Source organism: Phalangium opilio, unplaced genomic scaffold (genome assembly GCF_054372755.1).
Source record: "Phalangium opilio isolate 3A_F unplaced genomic scaffold, DU_Popi_V2 ptg000013l_1, whole genome shotgun sequence".
Taxonomy (NCBI): Eukaryota; Metazoa; Arthropoda; class Arachnida; order Opiliones; family Phalangiidae; genus Phalangium; species Phalangium opilio.
The window spans coordinates 9,080,617-9,106,051 of NW_028324148.1; the positions used below are offsets into that span (position 1 = coordinate 9,080,617).

Genomic DNA, 25,435 nt, shown 5'->3' on the forward strand with positions numbered 1-25,435 from the left:
TAATTTATTTCAACTATATTTTGGAAAAGGCGTCAATTTATTTCAACTATATTTTGGAAAAGGCGTTAATTTATTTCAACTATATTTTGGAAAAGGCATCAATTTATTTCAACTATATTTTGGAAAAGGCGTCAATTTATTTCAATTATATTTTGGAAAAGGCGTCAATTTATTTCAATTATATTTTGGAAAAGGCGTCAATTTATTTCAATTATATTTTGGAAAAGGCGTCAATTTATTTCAACTATATTTTGGAAAAGGCGTCAATTTATTTCAACTATATTTTGGAAAAGGCGCCAAACTATTGGTCAATTAACAAACGTCAACATCAATATTTTGGAAGTCATTGCAACTATATTTTGGAAAGAGTGCCTATTTTTCGGCAATTTGATAAATGTAAACACCTTTTCAAAAATATCGTCCTTTACATTTACCAAATTCAGAAATAACTTGATGCCTTTTCCAAAATATCGTCCTTCACATTTACCGAGCTCAGGAATAATTTGACGCCTTTTCCAAAATTTTGTCCTTCACATTTATCAAATCCAGGGATAATTTGACGGCTTTTCCAAAATATCGTCCTTCACATTCATCAAATTCCCGAATAATGACACATATTCCAAAATATCGTCCTTCACATTTGTCAAATTCCCGAATAATATGACACCTTTTCCAAAATTTCGTCCTTGATATTTATCAAATTCCCAAATAATTTGACACCTTTTTCAAAATATCGTCCTTCACATTTATCAAATTCCCGAATAATATGACACCTTTTCCAAAATATCGTCCTTCACATTTGTCAAATTCCCGAATAATATGATACCTTTTCCAAAATATCGTCCTTCACATTTATCAAATTCAGAAATAATTTGAAACCTTTTCCAAAATATTGTCCTTCACATTTATCAAATTCCCGAATAATATGACACCTTTTCCAAAATATCGTCCTTCACATTTGTCAAATTCCCGAATAATATGACACCTTTTCCAAAATTTCGTCCTTGATATTTATCAAATTCCCAAATAATTTGACACCTTTTCCAAAATATTGTCCTTCACATTTATCAAATTCCCGAATAATATGACACCTTTTCCAAAATATCGTCCTTCCCATTTGTCAAATTCCCGAATAATATGACACCTTTTCCTAAATATCGTCCTTCACATTTGTCAAGTTCCCGAATAATATGACACCTTTTCCAAAATTTCGCCCTTCATATTTATCAAATTCCCGAATAATATGACACCTTTTCCAAAATATCGTCCTTCACATTTGTCAAATTCCCGAATAATATGACACCTTTTCCAAAATATCGTCCTTCACATTTATCAAATTCAGGAATAATTTGACACCTTTTCCAAAATATTGTCCTTCACATTTATCAAATTCCCGAATAATATGACACCTTTTCCAAAATATCGACCTTCACATTTGTCAAATTCCCGAATAATATGACACCTTTTCCAAAATATCGTCCTTCAGATTTATCAAATTCAGATTAATTGGGCACCTTTTTCCATGATATTGTCCTTCACATTTATCAAATTCCCGAATAACTTGACACCCTTTTCATGATATCGTCCTTCAGATTTATCAAATTCCCGAATAATTTGACACCTTTTCCAAAATATTGTCCTTCAGATTTATCAAATTCAAGAATAATTTGACGGCATTTACCAAAATTTGCCGTTATCAATTATCGAATTCCCCAAAAATTCAACGATTTTCCCAAAACATAGCAGTTTTTCTCGCATTATATTTCCGTCCTTTTATCAGAAATGAACAGTTTCAGTAAGCTTAAAAAATTCCATAGCTATATCTCCGGCGCGAGTACGTCAATGTTTCCGGCGCGAGTACGTCAATTTTTCACAGTCCCCCCGGCTTATTTTGCAAGATTGAGTGCAGAATGCGTTAAGCGGATAGCGCCTTCAATGAGGGTAAGTGAGTGGATTTTAAAATTTTCAAAAATTTTTTTGACCAACTTGCGGCGGCCAAATAATTTTTTAACTATTTTTTTCGGACTCCTCACAGTCTAATTAACTAGAAACCATTGTTAGTTGGGTGGGTCACGTAAAGTGCAATCCTACCAATTATCTTTCTACTTATTTTAGAATTAGTGTTTTTTGGTCAACGTGGGGAAGTGTTTGATCAAAGCACAGCTCCCTCCACCAAGCTTAGGCTGCATGCGCTATAGAATTCCCTCCAAATCATTTTTTTCCCTATGTAAAAACGCGTATCAGTAATTTTCTACTTTTTCGCGCGAAAAATAAGACGAGTCATCTTTTAACATGGCCGTCTATGGGAGGGACACAGTTTTCTGGCCCTAATTTTGACAATACTGGTTCAAATCTCTTGAAATTTTAAAGAGATGTGCAGAATAAGGTTTGCTACATTTGTGATAAGTTTTAAATTTCTCTTTTATAGTTTTTTCGTAAAAACATTAAAACGAAAATTAGCCATAATTAAAGGGCTTAGTCTTCAAACTGTTTAAATGTGTTTTCTTCGGTTTCACTGATTCGAATCTCTTGAAATTTTAGGGAGAGGCATATTGAAGGGTACTCGATAAGACTCGAGTACTCGATAAGACTCGAGTACTCGATAAGACTCAAGTACTCGAGTACTCGAGTCTTATCGAGTACTCGCACAGCACTGTTTGAGGTCCATTGCATGTGAGGACTTCTATAGCGCGTGCAGCCTAAGCGTCATAGAGTCGGCGGTGACCAAAGTCACGTGTACTCTGTCGACAAAGAAAATACCCTATTGTTCCCCCAAGGCTTAATATCAAAACTTTCATGTTGATCACTTTCTTCACCTATAATAATTTACAATATTCTACTCGAAAAGCGTAAAGATGTGTTCAACATTTATTGATGTTAAATTGAATTCCGTTCATTAATCAGTTTAAGTTACATTAGGACGTCGACCAGAAACTACGACTCAACCTGGTCGTAATGTTCCTCAAGCGGTCCCAAGGACGCCAGCTTTGCCCGCACTATTTCAACCCGAACCTCGGGCTCAAATCCACGCGCAATTTGCACCTGCACCGCAACAGGTTTATCAACAAGCACAAGTTGCTCCCACCCAAGCTGGAGCAGTTGCTATACCAGCCCTAGCTGCCTTTCAACTTCCGAAGCCTCAAGAAGAACCTCGGGCAGTGCAACCGAAGAAAGTTCAGGAACCAAAGGTTCAAAGTGTCACCAAGGAACTGGCAAAGTTCAAAACGGCCAACGCTCCGATCACATGCAAAATGCCTCCGCGTCCTGGCTATGGAACTCGGGGTCGATCCATCAAGTTGGTTACCAATCACTTTGAAGTGGATATTGCCGGAGGAAGTGTTTATCACTATGACGTTGAAATTGAAGCCTTGAAAACGTTGAAAGATGGTGAAAAAGCCAATCCAAATGAATATCTGAGAAGAGCCACTCCCCAACAGGTATAAAACGAATGATTCGAGTTTGAAATTTGAGGGAAAAGTTCAATCATCATAGCTATATTTTCAGGTTTCGGGGAAACGAATAAGCGCTGGTATTTCTCGTACTGTCATCGACCGGTTGAGAAACTCTTACAAGCAGTTTTCTCCGTACTTATTGGCCTACGATGGCAACAAGAATCTTTATACTAAAGAACCATTGCCATTTGATACGCTAAAAACTTTTATCGTTACTTTTCGAGAAGAAGGACGCGATCGCGATAGCCGTTTCAAAGTCAGCATTCAACCGGTTGCAAAAGACGGAAGTTCATGGTGCGAGATCAACATGGAACCGTTGAAGGCCTTTTTCAATGGGAAGGCATCTGTCTTCCCTCGCGAAGCCATTCAAGCCCTGGATGTTATTCTGAGAAGCGGACCGGCGATGCAAATGTTTCCTTTGCGCAGTTCGCTGTTCAATATTCCTAGGTTGTTTCGCGTACTTTCGACAGTCGCGAAGAACAAACTCTTAATGTTTCAAACTTTTTTCAGACACCCTCAGGATAAAAAGGTTTTGTCTAGTGGTCATGAAATATGGTTTGGTTATTACCAAAGTTTGCGACCAGGTCAATGGAAGCTCATGCTGAACATCGATAAATCCAGTACGGTTTTCTTCCCAAATGGACCAATAATCGACTTTATTTGCGCCATTCTTAACATTGGTCGAGGCGACCTTGTGCACTTGAACCCGAATCAAATCAAAATGTTGAACAAGGAGTTGAAAAACCTTCAAATTCAGACTAATCACATGCCAACGTACAAACGAAAGTATCGCATCTTTAAGGTAACGAAGAGTTAGATCCCCCCTCCCCCTAAAAAAAGCTAGGGTTAGTACTTACAAAAAGCAACTTTTAACATCAGGTAACTGAAGAGCGGGCTTCAAAGATCCAATTTCTACTAGAAAAGGACGGGGTTAAGAGAATGATCACGGTGGAGCAATACTTCAAAGAGAATTACAAACCCCTGAGATACCCAAAATTCCCTTGTTTGCAAGTTGGATCTGAAACTAAGAAAGTCTTCCTTCCGATTGAAGTTTGCGAACTAATACCGGGACAACATTACAAGAGGAAGTTGCAACCCACGCAGACTGCCGAGATGATTCGATTCACCGCTACTCCTCCCGTGGATCGTTTTCGTGTATGACAATCCTAAAAAGGACCATCTCGGCGACAAGGATGATTGAGGGAGGATGAGTAATCTGAGAGAAGTCAACCAGCTAGCTGTGGAATGGCTCAGGTCCAGTGGGACACTAGAAAATTGGGGATGAATGCACGGGAAAATGGCGCGCGGTCTTAATGATTCGTCTGACTAGGATCGGCCGCCATTTTTCCGAGTATACCTTCCCCTTTTCTAGCGTCACACCAGACTTTAGTTGTTCCACAGTTAGCGGGCCTTTTTCCCTCAGATTACGCATCCTCCACAATCATCCTTGATCCCGAGTTGACCACTCGCTCTCTTTAACAGCACATCCAACAATGCGTCAAAGAAATGCACCACTACGGACACGAATACATGAATGAATTTGGGATTAAAGTGGCCACGGAGCCTTTGCGTTTGGAAGGACGCGTCCTTGAAGCACCACGGATTGTGTACAATCATAATTCTGAAATTATGCCCAGGGACGGCGTATGGGAGTTGAAATATAACCAGTTCTACGCTGTAATATGTTTTTTCTCTATTGGCGACTGTCGATGTCCGTTGCTAACAGAGGACATTTTTTTTTATTTCTCTATAGGGCTGCAGAGTCAGAAAATGGGTAATCTTATCGTTGGCTGGCGATCGTTTTTGCCGCATGGATTTGGTTCAAAGGTTTGCCGGGATGCTGTGCCGATTTGGAGAACAAACTGGCGTAGTTATGGAAAGAGTTTCCGCCATTTTGAACAAAGGTCAAGAAGCGAGTCGCGGTGTCCCCATTGAGAAGATTCTTCTTGAAATCATGAATAAAGTAAAGTCATGAATTTATTTATTAACATGAATATATATCTGCATTGACTAGTTAAACTACATATTCAGGGATGGGAGGGGCTTAGTTTGAGTGACGTCAGAGGATTTCTGTCGGTTTGTTTTTAAAGCTAAAGCTCATGTCACGCGGAAGACTAATTATGCTTGTAAATTCATCAACTACCGCATTAATTTAACTCCAACAGCAGGGAAAAACCAGCATCATCAATTCTCACGATTTAAAATGTTAGTAGTTTATTTTCAACCGTTACATTAATTTTCATAATGGCCAAGGCTTAGCACTTTACCAACAGTTTTCAGTTTCAGATTAGGAAAAACATTGCAGGCACTTAATATAATTTCCTTTAAAAGATCACTATCACTTTCGGACATCGTGTTGAGATATTTATTCACGTATTGGCGATCATTTTTAATATTCAGTTGACGCAGTTTGGTGAACCTAACCGAAAATTGTATCCCTCATACAATTTTGTTAAACTGGTCGTCTGCTGTTCGAACTTCCAGGTGTCTCGATTTTGATTGGCTACCGCGATGTCGTTAAACGCGTATGTAATAAAAAGATCCCTCCCATCCCTGAATAACATGATAGAAAGGCTAATGATACACATATATAATAATTCTAGCGCCGTCGTCGTGAGCGGACGTGTTTCTGTGAGCTCTCGTTAGGAACGCTAACCCTTGGTTTTAACCCTAAAGTAAACGCGGTCCAGGCTTTGGATCTTAGCTTTATCTTAAGTTTTATTCATTTATTTTATCTTAATTTTGACTAGTTATTATTTAACTTTAAATAATTAATTTTAACTATGCCTAAACATTGTTGTGCGGATTGCAAATTTAACGGAGGAAATCAGAGACACGGGGCTATGATACATTGCGGTATGTGTAATGTATGGTTTCATTTGACTTGTTTGAACATTAAAGACGAGGTAGCTGGAGCATTTTGGATGTGTGCGGGGTGTGTGTCAACCCTAGTTAAGCTAAAACAATTTGCTGATGAGTTTTCTCAAGCCAAAGCATCTATTGATGAAAATCTAGACATTTACGCGGAACAAATATCAACTTTGTCTTCAAAACTTGAAATACAGCAAACAAGTATCGACGACCTTAAAGAACATAAAGATGAATTCGATACTGAATCAATTAGTAACCAACTTAACATACTGGACGAAGAATTCAAAACTTTTCGTGAATCTACCAAAACACAAATGCAAACATTGGAAACTACGTTGCGTGGGGAGGCAAATAAGGAGATCCACCTGACGGGAGCTTGTCCACTTGTTCGCAATGACAATATATCAGTAAGACCAAACATTAGCAACACTTTTCAGACTCAGACTTTTCCAAAAAAACTATATACTGATTTATTCATAAATCAAAGACCCAACACCAACAAGGATGTTGGTGTGGCACAATCTAGTCAGCCACAAATCCATAAAGGTTTCTTAAAACGTAAAGTACCCACACGGCCTGTAGGTAGAATGCCTGAAAGCAAAACTGAAAATTCACGTTTTAAAGGGGTATTGTCTCAAAATGATTACTTCGTCGGTAACTGTTCTCGATCAGCAACCGTCGAGACAATGAGAACCTTTATCACTAAAAGAAACATTAACGTTATAAACATAAAACTCTCTAGAAAATCTGAAGACCCTACATCAAAATATAACTGTTTTATATTTCAATCATCGTCAGGATGCAACGATATTCTAAAACCAGAATTATGGCCGTCTGGTATTTCCTGTCATAAACTATCTACCGTTCCTAACAACACAAGAGTATGGGGAATAAATGAAGACTCTGATGGAATCAGTCTATCAAATTCACCAACATCGAAGTACGTGTTATCAAACTGCCCAGCAAATTCATCCGCAGAAGAGGTAAAATTACATCTTCAAGATCTTGATGTCACAGATGTTACAGTATCAGAATTGGCTACTGTATCACAATGGAAGAGGTCATACTTAATAGAAGGCGGGCAAAAGTACGATACTATTATTTTAAATTTGGAAAATTGGCCAAATCCATTCAGAATTCATCGGTATCGAGAAACCAATAAGTTCAACGATGACCCAGTTATGGTCTGACTTGAGAACTTGTCTTCAAACGCCTCGGTTAAAAACAATGACAGTACATCCAACAGTGAAACTAAATCAACTCGTGGTGGCTTGAAAATCGCTCATATTAATATCAGGAGTGTAGTACCTCATATTGAGGATATTATTTTCTTGCTAACTACCCATGACATTGATATTCTTTCTATAAGTGAAACTTGGCTTAAAACAGATATTCCAGACAGTCTAATTAAGATCGACGGATATGACGTAATCAGACTAGATAGGAGAAATAAGCGTGGCGGAGGTGTCTGTCTCTATCATAGGGATCATCTCAACCTTTCCATTGTCGACAATATTACGCAACATACAGACAAAGATTTAGAACTATTATGGTGTTTGTTAAAAGAAACAAACACTAAACCTCTTTTAATTGGAACATGTTACTGCCCCCCTTGTTTTAACTATGAAGAAACATTTGAAGAGCTAGATGCCCAACTCTTGCAGTTTCATAATATCTATCAGGATATCGAAATAATGATTTTGGGTGATTTTAACTGTAATTTCCTCCATAAACCAGTACTACCAAGAGTACGAGCGCTGAAGAAAACTCTCCTTAACTTTAAACAATTAATTGAAAGTCCCACACGTACAACCTTAACAACGCAATCGTTACTAGATCTAATTTTTACAACCCGTCCAGATAGAATCCTATACCAAGAAGTTATACAAACCGGTGCATCTGATCATGACCTAATTATGTGTATAAGGAAGAAAAAAGCTCCGCGTAAAGAAAAAGAGATTAGTTTTATACGGGATTACAGAAACTTTGATAGTGACGAGTTTGTAAAGGACTTAATCAGTAACCTCGATCACTTAGGATTAGAAAACATAGATGATGGTGTCTCTTCTTTACAAAATACTATAAAAAGCACACTTGACAAGTATGCCCCACTACTATCAAAACGCAAATTTATAAATAGCCCACCTTGGCTCTCCAATGTGATAAAACATGTTATGCACCTTAGGGATATGGCCAAAAAGAAATCTTTTAAACAACCATTATTTATTGATAAATATAAAAAATTACGTAATTTGACGAGTAACTTGGTTCAAAAAAGTAAAAAAGATTATTTTCATAAAAAATTAAAGGGTGGGGCTAACTTATGGAAATTGGTAAAGCCCTTCATGAAAGCCAAATCTAAATCTATTGTCATGGTACGTAATAATGGAATAGAATATACAACTCAATTTGAGATAGCAAATAACCTAAACAGGCATTTCACGAAAAATCCATGTATAATTAATCCACAGTTAACAATCGAATTGAATGATGTATGTAATTTAAAATTAGTAGAAGTATCAGAAAGCATGATTTTTACTTATTTAAAGAATTTAAAGTCTTCGAAAGCAACAGGGTCAGACGGATTGTCGAGTGACCTGATAAGGGGTCTAGCTATAGTAATTACGCCATTCTTAACTAAGCTAATTAACTTATCCATAAACAGTCACACCTTTCCAAATCAATGGAAAGATGCCAAAGTAGTCCCTTTATATAAAAAAGGTGACCCAACGGAACCTAATAACTATAGGGGCGTTTCAGTCCTGCCAATTCTTTCAAAGATCCTTGAAAAGATCGTATACGACCAATTGCTGGCACATGTTATCGATAATAATTTATTATATGAAATGCAGGCTGGCTTCGTACCGGGTCACTCGACGACCACGTGTGTCATGAACCTTTTTGAGACTATAATACAAAGTATAGAAAAAGAGTGGTATGTTGGAATTGTCTTTGTTGACTTGTCTAAGGCCTTTGATTGCGTAAATCATGAAATATTGCTTAATGAACTTAGATCATGCGGGGCAGATACGGGCACCCTTAAATGGTTCACGTCTTATCTTAGTCAAAGAACACAATCCGTAATAATTGGTAATACAAAATCTCAATCAATGACTGTATCTACAGGTGTTCCTCAAGGTAGTATCTTGGGGCCACTATTATTTAACATATATACGAGACATAATCATAAATGCTTAAAATTTTCAAAGTCTTTTGAATACGCGGATGACGATGCCCTTCTCTCTGTATCAGATGACGCTTCTAAATTGATCACTGAATTAGAATCGGACGTAATAACTCTAAAGAAAATGTTAGCCTCACGAGGCCTTATTTTTAATGAATCTAAAACTGTTTTTATGATTATTGAACCTAAAAAATTAAGAGGTACAACGCAAGACATAATCAAACTTGGGTCCCTAGATATATCACGGGTAAAATCATATAAATATATCGGAACCATCATAGATGAAAAGTTAGATTTTATTGATCACATTGAATATGTACTAAATAAGGTAAATAAGAGACTCTGGCTCGTCCATCCACTTTATAAATGTTTGAACATTCAAAGTAAAATTACGCTACATAAATCTATGATCCAACCCATCTTTAATTACAGTAATTTATTTTACAATATTGGCCCCAAAAAATACTTACATAGACTTCAAATTATACATAATAAATGTGCCAAATTAATATTACTCCGAAATAAGAGATCATCTGCCACAGAGGCTCTTAAAAACCTAAATTGGATGACCCTATCTCAAGAATATGAATATCAGCTATTAGTACTAATGTATAAAATCTATAATAATCAAATGCCAAAGTATATCCTTGATATGTTTCATTTAGTCGATCATAACTATAATACCCGTATAAATCTTAAAACCTTTGTTCTGCCATCAAAATTAACGACAACCAACTTGAAAAGTTTAAAAAACAGAGGAATCCAATCTTGGAATAACTTACCATGTGATATAAAAAATATAGCTAACATTAATGAGTTTAAGAGAGATGTAAAACAGCATATTTTTAATGTTTAACAATTAATTTAACTAACGGACCCCTTTGTAAACCAGTTTCGACTGAACAGGGATATCCAATAAAGCTTTAATTATTATTATTATTATATATTCATGTTAATAAATAAATTCATGGTAAAGTTAAACGCCGCGCAACCCCTTCCTTCCTTTTTATCAAAATCTGAATCGCGGTTTGTTTTTGGTTTTCACTCTTAAGATGCCCAACATCAACTTGGTTGTGGTCGTATTGGGACGTTACAGCAACTATGGCGAAATAAAACATGTTGCTGAAACTAAACTTGGTCTAATGACTCAATGCGTTAAAGACGAAAGTATCGTCAAAAAATGCAATCCTCAATTGATCGTTAACTTGCTACAAAAGATTAACGCAAAAATGGGAGGAACTAATAATTCCTTTCTTCCCGCCGAGAAACCGATTATTTTCCAGCAACCCGTCATTATCATCGGAGCTGATGTCAGTCATCCCGCCCCTGGAGATAGAATTAAACCTTCAATCGCCGCCGTTGTTGGCAGCGTTGATTCTATCCCCAGCAAATACTCTTCTGTTGTCACACTTCAAAAGAACAGGGACGAACTTCAATCTAGAGTCGAAGTGATTCAAGACCTCAAAAGCATGGTCGTTCAACTATTGAAAGGTAAGATTAGTCTAATTAATCTTAATAAGTACTAACTAAATCGAGGATGATGTGGGAGAATGCGAAATCTTAGAGAAATATGCGCGCTAGCTGTTGAACAATTCAGGTCCGGTAGGACACTAGCAGGGCCCCCAGAGGTCCTATAATTCCTATAAAATCCTGTATTTTTAAAACTGTCCTATAAAATCCTATAATTTTGGTTAAAATCGCCAAAAATCCTATAATTTTGGTTAAAATCGCCAAAAATCCTATAATTTTGGTTAAAATCGCCAAAAATCCTATAATTTTGGTTAAAATCGCCAAAAATCCTATAATTTTGGTTAAAATCGCCAAAAATCCTATAATTTTGGTTAAAATCGCCAAAAATCCTATAATTTTGAAATTTGGGCGAATTCTAAGCAAACCATCGGTTAAACCAGGATTTGGGTCTAAAAAATATCATGAAATGGGGATGGTTTCCCTCGTATTGTAGCTTAACTAGTTAAAAATAGCTCGTTATATTATGGTTCTGATAACAGAACGTTCAGTGTGCACCACCATTTATTTTAGTGTCCTATATATTTCTATTATTCTGGAAGCCCCTGTTTGTCACAGCCCTAAGTTTTTAGTATGGTTGGATGGGGGGCAAATAGGACTATAACATACTCAAAGGGCATCCCCGTATATCTAGTAGAAACAGAGTTATTAATCTCCAAAATTGCGTGTAATGCTTTTCCTATGGAGGAGAGTATGTTTATGAACATTTTGCTTAAATACTCGGCCCCTGTTTGTCGTAGCCCTAATTTTTTTGTATGGTTGTATGGGGGGCAAATAGGACTATAACATACACAAAGGAGATCCCCGTATCTCTAGTAGAACCAGAGTTCTGAGCCTCCAAAGTTTAGTGTAATGCTATCCTATGGAGGGTATGTTTTTGAACATTTTGTTTAATTACTCGGCCTTTGTTTGCAGTACTGGTTCTTAAAAGAAATGAAAATTAATATTTTAGTGTCCTATATAATTCCGGTAAAACGTCCTATAAAATCCTATATTTTCATGAAAAAAGTCCTATAATTCCTATAAATATTTTCAAAATTCGGCTGGGGGCCCTGCACTAGATATGGAGGAGGTCCCACAGTGAGCACGCCTATTTTTCTCATCCTTCCTCCACCATCCATGTCTAAATACTCGGGGAATTCTTTTAGCCTTTTATCGAAACACCCATGTGAAACCGGAGAAGATTGTCTTCTACCGCGATGGCGTCAGTGAAACACAATTTGCTGAAGTGCAGCAAACCGAAGTCAGACAAATTCGAGAAGCGTGTCGCGCCTTGCAAGCCGATTACGAACCGGGAATAACATTTGTCGTGGTTGGGAAACGACATCACACTCGTTTCATGCCTCAAGATAGTCGTGATGGTGTCGGAAAACACAGGAACATTCCTCCGGGAACCATGGTTGATACTCAAGTATCATCCCCCGTCGATTTTGATTTCTTCTTGTGCAGTCACGCCGGAATTCAAGGAACTAGTCGACCAGCCCATTATACTGTTATTTGGGACGATAATAAATTTTCCGCCGATGATATTCACAAATTAAGTTACTATTTGTGTCACACCTTCGTTCGGTAACCTTACAATCACCGTTGCTTCGTAGGCCTAACTATAGCTTAATGTTTCTTATATTTCAGATGCACTCGTGCGATTTCTATTCCGGCGCCAGTTCAGTACGCCCATTTAGCCGCGTTCAGGGCTAAATATTACTTGCAAGCCGTTTATGACTCCAGTTCTGCAAGCAGTGAAGATACTTATGCCGGAGGCGATGATTTTCCACTTCCTCCTAACGTCTCCGAAGCCATTAGCGTCAAGGCTAACATACATCCTAAGATGTACTTCGTTTAAAGTCTTCTAAACGAATCAGGATCTCTTTTTACATAAAATTTTTGACTCTTACTCTTATTTTTATATCTTGTTAAACTCTTTGAAAAAAAATAACGTGCAAAACGTAGTTTCGTATTCGTTACCAAACTAGATGTATTTTAATATTCTTTGTAATTCAAGATCAAACAATAACTTGTTGAGGTATAAAACATGCCGGTGATTTTTTTCCCCAGTCATACCATGTATTTTTTTAAGTGTCTTATTGGTTTTGAGAGTACCATACCATGTATCTTTTTAAGTGTCTTATTTGATTTGTGTTTACAATGTAACATTTGTACTTCACTGTAAAATGTTGTAGCAACTGTAAGTGAAGTATTTTTCTTTAAATAAAGTATTGCTTAAAGATAAGCAACGAAAAATTCTTGCATTCGTTTCATAATTTTTCATTAGTGCTATGGCGGGGTTCGTTCCGCTTGCTTTTTTGCTGGGTTCGTCTCGATTGCGCTCTCGCTAGGTCTTATTTGATTTGTGTTTACAATGTAACATTTGTACTTCACTGTAAAATGTTGTAGCAACTGTAAGTGAAGTATTTTTCTTTAAATAAACTATTGCTTAAAGATAAGCAACGAAAAATTCTTGCATTGGTTTCATAATTTTTCATTAGTGCTATGGCGGGGTTCGTTCCGCTTGCGTTTTTGCTGGGTTCGTCTCGATTGGGCTCTCGCTAGGTCTTATTTGATTTGTGTTTACAATGTAACATTTGTACTTCACTGTATAATGTTGTAGCAACTGTAAGTGAAGTATTTTTCTTTAAATAAAGTATTGCTTAAAGATAAGCAACGAAAAATTCTTGCATTCGTTTCATAATTTTTCATTAGTGCTATGGCGGGGTTCGTTCCGCTTGCTTTTTTGCTGGGTTCGTCTCGATTGCGCTCTCGCTAGGTCTTATTTGATTTGTGTTTACAATGTAACATTTCTACTTCACTGTATAATGTTGTAGCAACTGTAAGTGAAGTATTTTTCTTTAAATAAACTATTGCTTAAAGATAAGCAACGAAAAATTCTTGCATTCGTTTCATAATTTTTCGTTAGTACTATGGCGGGGTTCGTTCCGCTTGCGTTTTTGCTGGGTTCGTCTCGATTGGGCTCTCGCTAGGTCTTATTTGATTTGTGTTTACAATGTAACATTTGTACTTCACTGTAAAATGTTGTAGCAACTGTAAGTGAAGTATTTTTCTTTAAATAAACTATTGCTTAAAGATAAGCAACGAAAAATTCTTGCATTCGTTTCATAATTTTTCGTTAGTGCTATGGCGGGGTTCGTTCCGCTTTGCGATTTTGCTGGGTTCGTCTCGATTGGGCTCTCGCTAGGTCTTATTTGATTTGTGTTTACAATGTAACATTTGTACTTCACTGTAAAATGTTGTAGCAACTGTAAGTGAAGTATTTTTCTTTAAATAAAGTATTGCTTAAAGATAAGCAACGAAAAATTCTTGCATTCGTTTCATAATTTTTCATTAGTGCTATGGCGGGGTTCGTTCCGCTTGCTTTTTTGCTGGGTTCGTCTCGATTGCGCTCTCGCTAGGTCTTATTTGATTTGTGTTTACAATGTAACATTTGTACTTCACTGTAAAATGTTGTAGCAACTGTAAGTGAAGTATTTTTCTTTAAATAAACTATTGCTTAAAGATAAGCAACGAAAAATTCTTGCATTGGTTTCATAATTTTTCATTAGTGCTATGGCGGGGTTCGTTCCGCTTGCGTTTTTGCTGGGTTCGTCTCGATTGGGCTCTCGCTAGGTCTTATTTGATTTGTGTTTACAATGTAACATTTGTACTTCACTGTATAATGTTGTAGCAACTGTAAGTGAAGTATTTTTCTTTAAATAAAGTATTGCTTAAAGATAAGCAACGAAAAATTCTTGCATTCGTTTCATAATTTTTCATTAGTGCTATGGCGGGGTTCGTTCCGCTTGCTTTTTTGCTGGGTTCGTCTCGATTGCGCTCTCGCTAGGTCTTATTTGATTTGTGTTTACAATGTAACATTTCTACTTCACTGTATAATGTTGTAGCAACTGTAAGTGAAGTATTTTTCTTTAAATAAACTATTGCTTAAAGATAAGCAACGAAAAATTCTTGCATTCGTTTCATAATTTTTCGTTAGTACTATGGCGGGGTTCGTTCCGCTTGCGTTTTTGCTGGGTTCGTCTCGATTGGGCTCTCGCTAGGTCTTATTTGATTTGTGTTTACAATGTAACATTTGTACTTCACTGTAAAATGTTGTAGCAACTGTAAGTGAAGTATTTTTCTTTAAATAAACTATTGCTTAAAGATAAGCAACGAAAAATTCTTGCATTCGTTTCATAATTTTTCGTTAGTGCTATGGCGGGGTTCGTTCCGCTTTGCGATTTTGCTGGGTTCGTCTCGATTGGGCTCTCGCTAGGTCTTATTTGATTTGTGTTTACAATGTAACATTTGTACTTCACTGTAAAATGTTGTAGCAACTGTAAGTGAAGTATTTTTCTTTAAATAAAGTATTGCTTAAAGATAAGCAACGAAAAATTCTTGCATTCGTTTCATAATTTTTCATTAGTGCTATGGCGGGGTTCGTTCCGATTGCGTTTTTGCTGGGTTCGTCTCGATTGGGCTCTCGCTAGGTCTTATTTGATTTGTGTTTACAATGTAACATTTGTACTTCACTGTAAAATGTTGTAGCAACTGTAAGTGAAGTATTTTTCTTTAAATAAACTATTGCTTAAAGATAAGCAACGAGAAATTCTTGCATTGGTTTCATAATTTTTCATTAGTGCTATGGCGGGGTTCGTTCCGCTTGCGTTTTTGCTGGGTTCGTCTCGATTGGGCTCTCGCTAGGTCTTATTTGATTTGTGTTTACAATGTAACATTTGTGCTTCACTGTAAAATGTTGTAGCAACTGTAAGTGAAGTATTTTTCTTTAAATAAACTATTGCTTAAAGATAAGCAACGAAAAATTCTTGCATTCGTTTCATAATTTTTCGTTAGTGCTATGGCGGGGTTCGTTACTCTTGCGTTTTTGCTGGGTTCGTCTCGATTGGGCTCTCGCTAGGTCTTATTTGATTTGTGTTTACAATGTAACATTTGTACTTCACTGTAAAATGTTGTAGTAACTGTAAGTGAAGTATTTTTCTTTAAATAAACTATTGCTTAAAGATAAGCAACGAGAAATTCTTGCATTGGTTTCATAATTTTTCATTAGTGCTATGGCGGGGTTCGTTCCGCTTGCGTTTTTGCTGGGTTTGTCTCGATTGCGCTCTTGCTGGGTTCATCTCGTTTACGCACTTCCGGCGTTCGTTTTATTTTCGTTCTTGCGGTGTTCATTTCATTTGCCCAACAAATAGTTTCACGGCTTGTGTTTGTCACAGAATTTCATTTCAATTTTCCCTGACTTTTCCAAGCTGATAAAAACATGTACTACGTGACGTGTATCGAATTTTCTTCAGAGCTAAAAAGCAGTGAAATACTTAAAATTGCTGTTATTCAGTCAAAAAACTATTACGTTTTAAAGGGTATGAGAAGCTTCGTTTGAAAAACCTCTGATTTATATAGCAAAAGATAGAATTAATTACTGTGAATTCATAAATATCAAGCTTTTAATTCTCCGATTCTAGTTATTTGGCAATATGCATTTGAAAATGCTTCATATGAAATTATTTAAAATCCACTTTTTAAAGTTTTTAAGAAAGGCTACAACGTTTTCTTGTTTTTGACGTCACACACGCGAGATGGTGCCACTCTCTCCGCTATCAAAGCATGGACAGAGCTCGAGACGCGTATAGCTCGCGCTCGCGCGTATAGGTTTCCCGCGCTTTTTTCCTCAACGTCATAGTGATGTCATAAACCAACCGAACAAGCTGACAAGACAAAATTATATATATATTGAAACTGAGTTTTCGTGATTTTCCAATGGATTTTAAAAATATAAACTTTGGTTCAATTATATTAAAAACTTTAAATTTTGAAAGTAGAGACTTGAAAGTGTAATATAATACCACTTTCGTGCTAAAATATGATATGAAATTGTAAATTCCCATACCCTTTAACCATATTAATTAAAAATGACTAGTGCGTTTTTTGCAATACTTTCAACAGTGAGCACAAAAATAAAAATGGATTTGTGCTCCCTGCTTTCAAGAGATACAAAGTGAGGGACTCCATCTCCAATTGATATCCTTATCAAGATTTTCTCGTCTTTCTTAAGACTCTTCCCGATGTGATTGTAGTGCCCCTAATTGCAATTTATGTTAATCTTTTAAGTTCTAGGAATGAATTACTATAATTTATTCAAGCCTCTGCGCTCCTAAATTGAAATGGACGAAAAATTAATTAATTTAAAAAAAACCAAAATAGCTCATGAAATATAAAAAAGTCTTGTAAATCAAAAGTGAGCTTTCAGAAAAGTTTTAGTTCATTCGTTCATTAACGTGTCGTGAAATTATTTATAAATTAAAATCTACTTCCTCCTATAACAACTACTACATTGTTCAGGCAATAATTGAGAAAAAACTAACATATTGAAGTGAGTTTTAAAATTATAAAAATCAAAATAATAGTTAATGGTGCAACTATTAAGCGATGATTCAGTAATGATGATAATTAAATTATTTAATTATAAGCCTAAACTACATGTAATAAAAATAATTAAAAAAGCAAATGGTTTCACAACAATAGATTTGAACTAACGTAATTATTCAAAACTAATGATGTTCATTTATTTTTTTCTTTTTACACAACATTATTTGATATTTACTTGACAAGTAGACGAAGAAATTAAATTATAAATGGTCACGTAAATATTTAATTCTCAGTGGCATAGCAACAGCGAGGTTGTTTCTTAACTGACGTCAACAAACCTGAACGAAGTCGCTACACCAATGTTAATATTATGAACACAAAACGACACAAACATGTGTAGTCCCTATTAATACGTTTCATGCAGGTATGGCTATAAACAACACGTAAAATTTAAATTTTAACTATTTGTTTATTAAAAATATTAGCTGCTATAATCATTCTTTTCGCTAAAGTAGACTTAAGTCAACTCATCAGTGAAAAAGTAAAAGTACTTTTTTATTGATCTAGTTTTGTTCAGGCGTATGAATACGTAGGTGGGTGCAGCGATAACTAGCAAATAGGAATTGGTAAATCAAACTTGACAAGATTTGCTCATAGGGCGCTTTAGACCTACATATCGGGATTGCTAGTGGCTGATCATCCATTTCAGCTTAACGGTTTAAAATTATGTGTTTACAAATAGGAAATGAATGAAATATTTCTATGGGAAGTTCATCACACCTGGCTGAAACGGAAACGCGGCGTTAATCAAAGCTTTATAACTGCGTGCCATTGACATTTACTTCGTAGTTGTGCCGAACCGTTTTACGCTTCACTACAGGTAGACTAGTTTTTGAATTAATACTTATTTTATGCGCTAAGAGTGAGTTTAAATATATCGCTTTTTTGACTTTAAATATTTGACATCCAAGTAAAATATTTAAGTTTAACTATAATGTATCTAAATATTATTGCAGGTTCGTCAGAGCTGAGAGAAAATGACACTTAGAATGCATATTTTTCAAAGAATCTTCTTTAATGTTCTAATAGTACTAATTTGGTTGTGTCACTTTTGCTACTCCGCGGACGACACAGAGAACAAAGCAGGTTCGTTTAAAATTTTTCGGAATTCTGCAAATCTTTGTGGGCGAGGGTCGTGACACTGTTTTGGAATTGCTTGGTTATTGTAAGGAATATCAGCATCTCCATGTTAAGCTCACTAATTTGAACTTTAGACTTCATAGCCAGTTTCCCAGTAGAGGTTCAGAGTAGCTTTGTTTTTTAGCATAGCCCACTCGATCAAGCGCATCACGACGCTTTTTTTAGCCACATCGTATAGTCTTGGTCCATATTGAAGTAACTCCGCCGGTACGGCGGTCGCTCATTTTCGGCGGCGAAACCTAGTGCCATAACTGCCATTTACTGAGGTGCAATGCTGCCAGACACTTTTTCCTTGTATTTTTTGGACTGATTCAAGTCGGCTGCTATTCATTCCGTATTCAGACACTGAACATCCGTAAAGCTTAATTTTTGTTTATGGAAACTTTAATTGGCTTAATTTCAATACTATTTAAATAAATTGGAAACCTCAATTTCTAAACGTGGAAGAAAGTATAGTAAAAAATTAAAGAATAAGGCTAGGACTCTGCAATTTTATAATTGTGCCGTGTAGCTCTCTCTATTATGAAGCAGACGATGATCACTGCTACCAAAACCACGGCCCACCCGCTTACGAACGTGATCGCAGAGTTGGGCACTCCTCCTTAGATAGATTTTTTTCCTATCAAACTATCATAGATGGCGAAACTATCAATTCTTCTGGCTATATTTTAGAGTGGAACTCCTTCTTAGATAGATTTTTTTCCTCTCAAACTATCATAGATGGCGGAACTATCAACTCTTCTGACTATATTTTAGACTGACATTGCTGGTTAGATAGATTTTTTTCCTCTCAAACTATCATAGATAGCGAAACTATCAACTCTTCTGACTATATTTTAGACTGACATTGCTGGTTAGATAGATATTTTTCCTCTCAAACTATCATATTTGGCGAAACTATCAATTCTTCTAGCTATATTTTAGACGGGCATTATTTGTTAGATAGATTTTTTCCCTCTCAACAAATCATAGATGGTGATCTATCAAATCTTCCTTCAATATGTTAGATTGGCTCTCATTGTTAGATAGATTTTTTGCCTATCAAATCAAATTGAAATCTTTAGGAACGACTAAATTAATCGATTATTTAATTTCCGGACTTTAAATTTGATTGTTTTCGATCAAACTGATTTGGGCTCTACCTAATTTTACTCTGTTTAATCGATTCCTGATATTTCCTGATTTTGTAGAATTTCTAATATTTTCATATATTCATATAATTTCCATAATCTCATTTCTCAAGTTTGACTTTTAACTGTCTATAGTTCAAAAGCTACTATCCAAACTTTTTCAAATTATTCGCCCTTGATTTAATCTAAACCATCTACTATAAACGGTTAACTAATAATAATTAAAGGCAAAAATTGCAATTAAAACTGTGGGTAATAAAAATCAGAAAATCTACACTTTAATTTATCTACTTCTACGTTTGGATGATTTCGTGGAATCGTTCTCCCTCCTCGAGTAGTCGTTCACATCAGTGACAGCACGGAGCTTCTATATACAAGAAGCTCCGTCTTCACCGTTTGAACTGTTGAACCATCGTTTATTTTATTTTTATTTATTTGTTTGAGAGGGTTATAACGACCACCAAGTACAGAATCTTCTTATAGAATAAACCTACACTTGCTAACGTTCAAATATATTAAAAACTTCGATATCATTCAAAAAACGACTTATCTTTCCAGAAATTTTCATAACTATCAAAATTGCCTATCAAAGATTAGCTCTTAATTTTTTTAAAATGAAATCATAAAACAGATGTCGCCAAATAAAATCACTCAAAAAATCAATATATTTCTCAAGGAATAATGCCTATCATTTTTTATGATTTCTAAAAGATGGGGTTAGTAGCCAGATCACGTTGAGAATCGATATTTTTCTCTAGAAGATTTCAACGAATCAATGAATCATATCAACTTCGAGTGCACTTTCTAAGCTATCAAACTCAATCGATCATTATAATTCAAATTTTTCTCGAAAATAACTATCAAAATTGATACTTTGATAGGGGCAGATTTAGTTTTCTATCGTATCAAGTGGTAAAACTATCAAATGATATGATAGTGCCCATCTATGCGTGATCGAGTTAGCTATGCGAAACCTAGTGCCATTTTCTGAGGTGCAATGCTGCCAGACACTTTTCCCTAGTATTTTTTGGACTGATTCAAGTCGGCTGCTATTCATTCCGTATTCAGATACTGAACATCCGTAAAGGTTCATTTTTGTTTATGGAAACTTTAATTGACTTAATTTCAATACTATTTAAATAAAATAGAAACCTCAATTTCTAAACGGAGAAGAAAGTATAGTAAAAAATTAAAGAATAAGGCTAGGACTCTGCCATTTTATAATTGTGCCCTGTAGCTCTCTCAATTATGAAGCAGACGATAATCACCGCTACCGAAATCACGGCCCACCCGCTCACGGACGTGATCGAGTTAGCTATGCGAAAAAAATCCCTCTCTCCATAAATGGTGGCCGATCACGTGATTTTATTTTTCCCGCTGAAAACGCTACGAGATTATTGAGAACTCTGTGACCAATACTTAAACATTAACTCCGTGTTAAAGATTTATTGTTGTTGTTAACACCAGCATGTAGCGATGTGCTAGTTTGAACCATTGGTTACGTTTCAAAGTTTTTTTTTTATTTTTGCTGAATATGGTTAAATCTGTTTTCAGTGTCTAAAATCATAAAATAAAGTCAATTTACTCTAAAAGTCTCTTTCCCAGTTCCGGAAATAAGAAAATATTAAGGGACATTTTAAAATTTTATTGGACCATGTCCAGTGCCCAGTGCTTATTTCCGGCCCTGTTCTTTCTGAAAGCGGTTTCTCTACTCTGCCGGGCAGCTAGCAAATTATGCAGCTAAAATAGTAACGTAGATAAAAGTATGGAGTGTTTTCGGATCTATGTAACATATAAGTAACAACACTAATGAGATACAGCTTTAGCGAAGTTCATTTTGTCTCTTTTACATCGAATAAAATGAAAATGTAGGGAATATTTTTCGAAGCATTATGTAAAAGCAGAAATATGTAATAATTCTCTCTTTGGAGGATTATATCATGAATTTCTGGTATTGTTAGGACATTTTTTCAGTTGAGTTTTGCCTATTGTGTTTCACGTTCATGCGAATAAGAGTAGACTAGACTGGTAAAATATAAATTCTAATGTCGGGAGCAATAACTATCTGCTGTGTAGGGTACTGGTATGTACCAGTGGTACATGAAGAAAAGTAGTCAGAACTAGGGCCTATACTTGTTTAAAAAAATGAGTTTGCATATTTTTCCGTGGGACTGTTTATTTTAAACACCCAAGTAAGATTTTTCTTTGATTTCGAAACACTAGGGTACATTTGCTTGATTAATTAGACTCTGATATTTTTGATACTTGATGGTAATTCATATATGAATTATGAATCTCTCCAACATTTGTCTCCACCCCGCGCACAACCACGAATGACGTCACATTAAGGCACCAATAGGGAGAGGGCGTTTGTCAGGGAGGGAAAGAACATCCGACGTCATTTTATACCTCTACCTAGGGGAGCGTTTGTAGGCGCGATACTGAAATTCCCCCGTTAGGGGATGGAATCGAGGTAAGAGATATAAGCCTATGACGTAGCAAGAATGGGTTTGCCCTCTCCCTATACCCAACATTTTATAATATGGATGATTTTGCATCTCGGCCTTTGATTGCCATACTTTTTACGAAACATTTAAACCATGATTAATAGCATATAGAAATTTATTATTTTTATTTATCCATTTATCAATTTACAAGCGTGCAAGGTAACACTTCAAGTTAAAACTATGTTATTAAGAATGCCTATCCTAGGGTTTTCCAAAAAGGTTAAGGACCGAAATCATTTTTGAGTGAAAAATGATTTGCAACATATTTTGCCCAAAGGGCCATCTAGTTATGATTTTTTTTGTGTTTTACGGATGACCCCTTAATTAAATTAGCATTGCTTTTCTGTTTCTTACTTAAATTTAAGGGGCATCCGTAAGTTATTTAGGGTGTTCCTTGTGGCAAAATGTCATAGATAATTATCGGATAAAATTTCGGTTCTACCACCCTTTTTGGAAAACCCTGCGTATTTAGGCACAAAAAGCGTATTTAAATCATCGGTTGTAAAGGGAAAAGGACTAGATTAGCAATCTCTACCAATCCCTATTTCTACATGCACAGTTTCCATCATCGTTAGAGTAACCAAGAAGATTAAGGCCCATGGGCCAAAAAGTGCAATGAGTGTAAGAGAATTCATCGGGACACGGGAATCCTTCGCACTGATGACCGTTTTGGCAAACACAATAACAGGAGTGCTTCACTGGAAGCTTTTTTATTCGTTCGTAATCAGCTGGAGACATATAAGGATTCCACTCTCTTATGTGCATGACACATTCCAACTTCGTCTTCTTCGGGCATTGCATCGTCTCATTTGTACACAGTTTCCACTTTTCTTCGGTACATTCTGCGTTAAAGTAGAAAATAAACGAAATTGAAGCTGTGGTTCAGTTTAAACAAATGCCTCTAGATGCCCCCGAAATCGAGAAAAGTTATTGACTGGCTCGCTAAGCTTAACACAATGGCGTAACTAAGTCAATTACGATGCACCGCGAGATTCATGTCTTGAGTCCTACTGGGATTACCACTAAATTTTCAGATTCAAATTCCATGAAATTTTCTGGTTTTCCCTGACTTTTTCCTAATATTTTCCCAGACTTTTAGGCCTAAACTTACAAATTTTGATAGAATATTTTATCTCTAAAAAATCAACTCAGATCAGATCGATATTCGCCCACCTACATTAAGTGTCTAATAATTTTAAAACTAGGCATAAAGAGACGTAAATATAACTATATAGAAATTATTAAAGCATAGCGCGGCTCCAGTGGATCCCCTACAAGTTGACTTTCCTTACAAACTCGAGTTTTGCCTCAGCAAAGCTAGAGGAATTTGTGGGCGGGATTTATACGTGCATGTATAAATACCGTCCATTAGCCTTTGCCAAGCCAAACCCGGAGTTCAGGAGGAAATTCCCCTTGTAGGGGATCCACTGGAGCCGCGCTATGCTTTAAATTAAAGTATTTAGAAGGGTCGTGTTGGCTTAAAATTATGTTAGGTCAAAGGTCACCTCGAAAAATATCTGTCTGGAAATTCCAAATATACTGTTTTGAATTATTAGCCATTATAATCAAATTCCTTGGCTATTCCCTAATTTTGTGGAAATTCTTAAAATTCACTGAATTTTCCTAGACCTTTTTGGCCCAGTTTGTAATTCCTTGACTTCGAAAGGTATTCCCTGACCTGTCTCAACCCTGGCCACTTTAGTAAGGGTGAGGCGAGGCACGCCGGTAGAAGTGCAACCTTTGGGAGCTTGCACCCCCAACCAATATCGCGGGGTCTCCAGGGGCGGTAGTTACGCCACTGGCTTAGCAAAGGCAAGTTTCAGCTCTCCCTTTTCTGACCAGTTCTGATTGGCTAAAGCCTTTGGCATTGTATACCTTGATGTCTAGAATATAATTATGTTAGGGTACCACAAGAGCCAACATTTTTTCATCATGTTATTTTTGAATGAAGAAATGAAAAATAATAATACTTTTTCTTAAACTTTTAACAAGTTCCAGTTAGATGTACTTACCGGCCGGGTTCTCGTAGCAGTAACTTAGCTTGATTAACGTCAGAATGGCAAAGACGCACTTGAACAGCATTTCCTTTTATGTAAATTAATGAATCTGTGCACTTAAATCTAAATCAAGACAAGAATCTCTGATAGTTGAAGCAATTGCAGGAATGTTTTAGATATTATAGTGCAATGTTGGAATTCGATCTACATTTAGAGTTTTTCCCACCTAAATATAGAGCTCGGCATTATCTATCCATTATCCAAAAATTGGTGGATAACCGATTATTTATAAACAAATTTGTGGATTATAATACGATTTAACATGTAAGTTCTGTGGATAATTTTCGGGTATGGATAAAGATAAAATAAAGTGGATAATTGATAGATAATGCCGAGCTCTACCTAAATAGGAAGCACGGGTCCAGTGGATCCCCTATTGGTGACTTTCCTCTTGAATTAACTCCGGGTTTAGCTTGGCGAAGCATAGTGGGCGGGATTTATATTTACACTTACAAATACCGCCCACAAATGCCTCCTACCTTCGCCAAGCCAAAAATGAAGTTCGTAAAGGAAGCCACCTTGTACGGGTTTCACTGAACCCGCGCTATGCTTTATGGCGAGAAATTTTAGACGATAAACGTTTTGGTTTCTTTAGAATAGAATGTTCGTCATCAAAATTTCTCGAGAAAAAGAAGTTCGACAATGATTGGGGTACACTTTTAACAATACACTTTTACAGTGTGAAATTCCGGGGTTTAACTCGAGGCAGCATTAAGCTGAGTTGTACTTACCAGCCTAGAGAAGCGATAACAATGAACAGTTTCGGAGTTTATCGTTGGAGGGTTGTCGAGGAACTTGTACAGTTGGCAATGCCTCTGCCGTCATGAGTGGATTATTTTGGATTTAAATAACTAGGGAGGGGGAATGAATGTGACAAGATAATACAGTGGTGTTTAAAGGCACAGTGAAGAAAGTAACTTATATCTGAAACTAAATTTTGGAAATGTTTAACATTTATTTAAGCATCATGATAGCTGGTAATATGTTATATCTGCTTTTATAAAAGAAAGTGTTTCACTATCCCTTTAACGAATCGTGTAAAAGTCAATGGATTTAGAGTTTCTATCAGGAGGGAATAAAATCATATCCTTCTTTTTATAACCTTGACGTCGACAGCCATAACTGTTAGGTGATT

At 36.2% G+C, this 25,435-nt stretch overlaps 2 protein-coding genes across 3 annotated transcripts; one reads left to right on the forward strand and one right to left on the reverse strand.

The window, feature by feature from the left end:
* The first annotated feature begins 3,251 nt into the window (after positions 1-3,251).
* Positions 3,252-13,497, forward strand: LOC149708844 (protein argonaute-4-like). Its single transcript, XM_089864332.1, has 9 exons — positions 3,252-3,437; positions 3,505-3,899; positions 3,963-4,254; positions 4,332-4,607; positions 4,935-5,129; positions 5,206-5,415; positions 10,560-10,998; positions 12,183-12,603; positions 12,667-13,497. Exons 1-9 carry the CDS (start codon positions 3,252-3,254, stop codon positions 12,875-12,877), a joined length of 2,625 nt encoding a protein of 874 aa, XP_089720458.1. The 3' UTR covers positions 12,878-13,497.
* An 8,847-nt stretch (positions 13,498-22,344) lies between these two features.
* Positions 22,345-25,108, reverse strand: LOC149708845 (uncharacterized). 2 transcript variants are annotated; one of them, XM_089863010.1, is made up of 3 exons: positions 25,032-25,108; positions 24,256-24,363; positions 22,345-23,085 (listed from the first exon to the last, which is right to left on the reverse strand). In XM_089863010.1, the coding sequence occupies exons 2-3, from the start codon at positions 24,323-24,325 to the stop codon at positions 22,775-22,777; spliced, it is 381 nt and encodes a 126-aa protein (XP_089719136.1). In that variant the 5' UTR covers positions 24,326-24,363; positions 25,032-25,108; the 3' UTR covers positions 22,345-22,774. The 2 variants fall into 2 exon arrangements, with proteins under 2 accessions (XP_089719136.1, XP_089719129.1); XM_089863003.1 differs by lacking the exon at positions 25,032-25,108 and having other exon boundaries at positions 24,256-24,466.
* Positions 25,109-25,435: the final 327 nt, after the last annotated feature.

Bases quoted from the DNA above. Each gene is read 5' to 3' on its own strand.
- LOC149708844 (XM_089864332.1), top strand. From the start codon at position 3,252: ATGCCTCCGCGTCCTGGCTATGGAACTCGGGGTCGATCCATCAAGTTG. The intron at 5,130-5,205 runs GTAATATGTTTT...ATTTCTCTATAG, and splicing joins AATATAACCAGTTCTACGCT to GGCTGCAGAGTCAGAAAATG. The intron at 5,416-10,559 runs GTAAAGTCATGA...TTCACTCTTAAG, and splicing joins TTCTTGAAATCATGAATAAA to ATGCCCAACATCAACTTGGT.
- LOC149708845 (XM_089863010.1), bottom strand. From the start codon at position 24,325: ATGCTGTTCAAGTGCGTCTTTGCCATTCTGACGTTAATCAAGCTAAGT. The intron at 23,086-24,255 runs GTAAGTACATCT...ACTTTAACGCAG, and splicing joins CTGCTACGAGAACCCGGCCG to AATGTACCGAAGAAAAGTGG.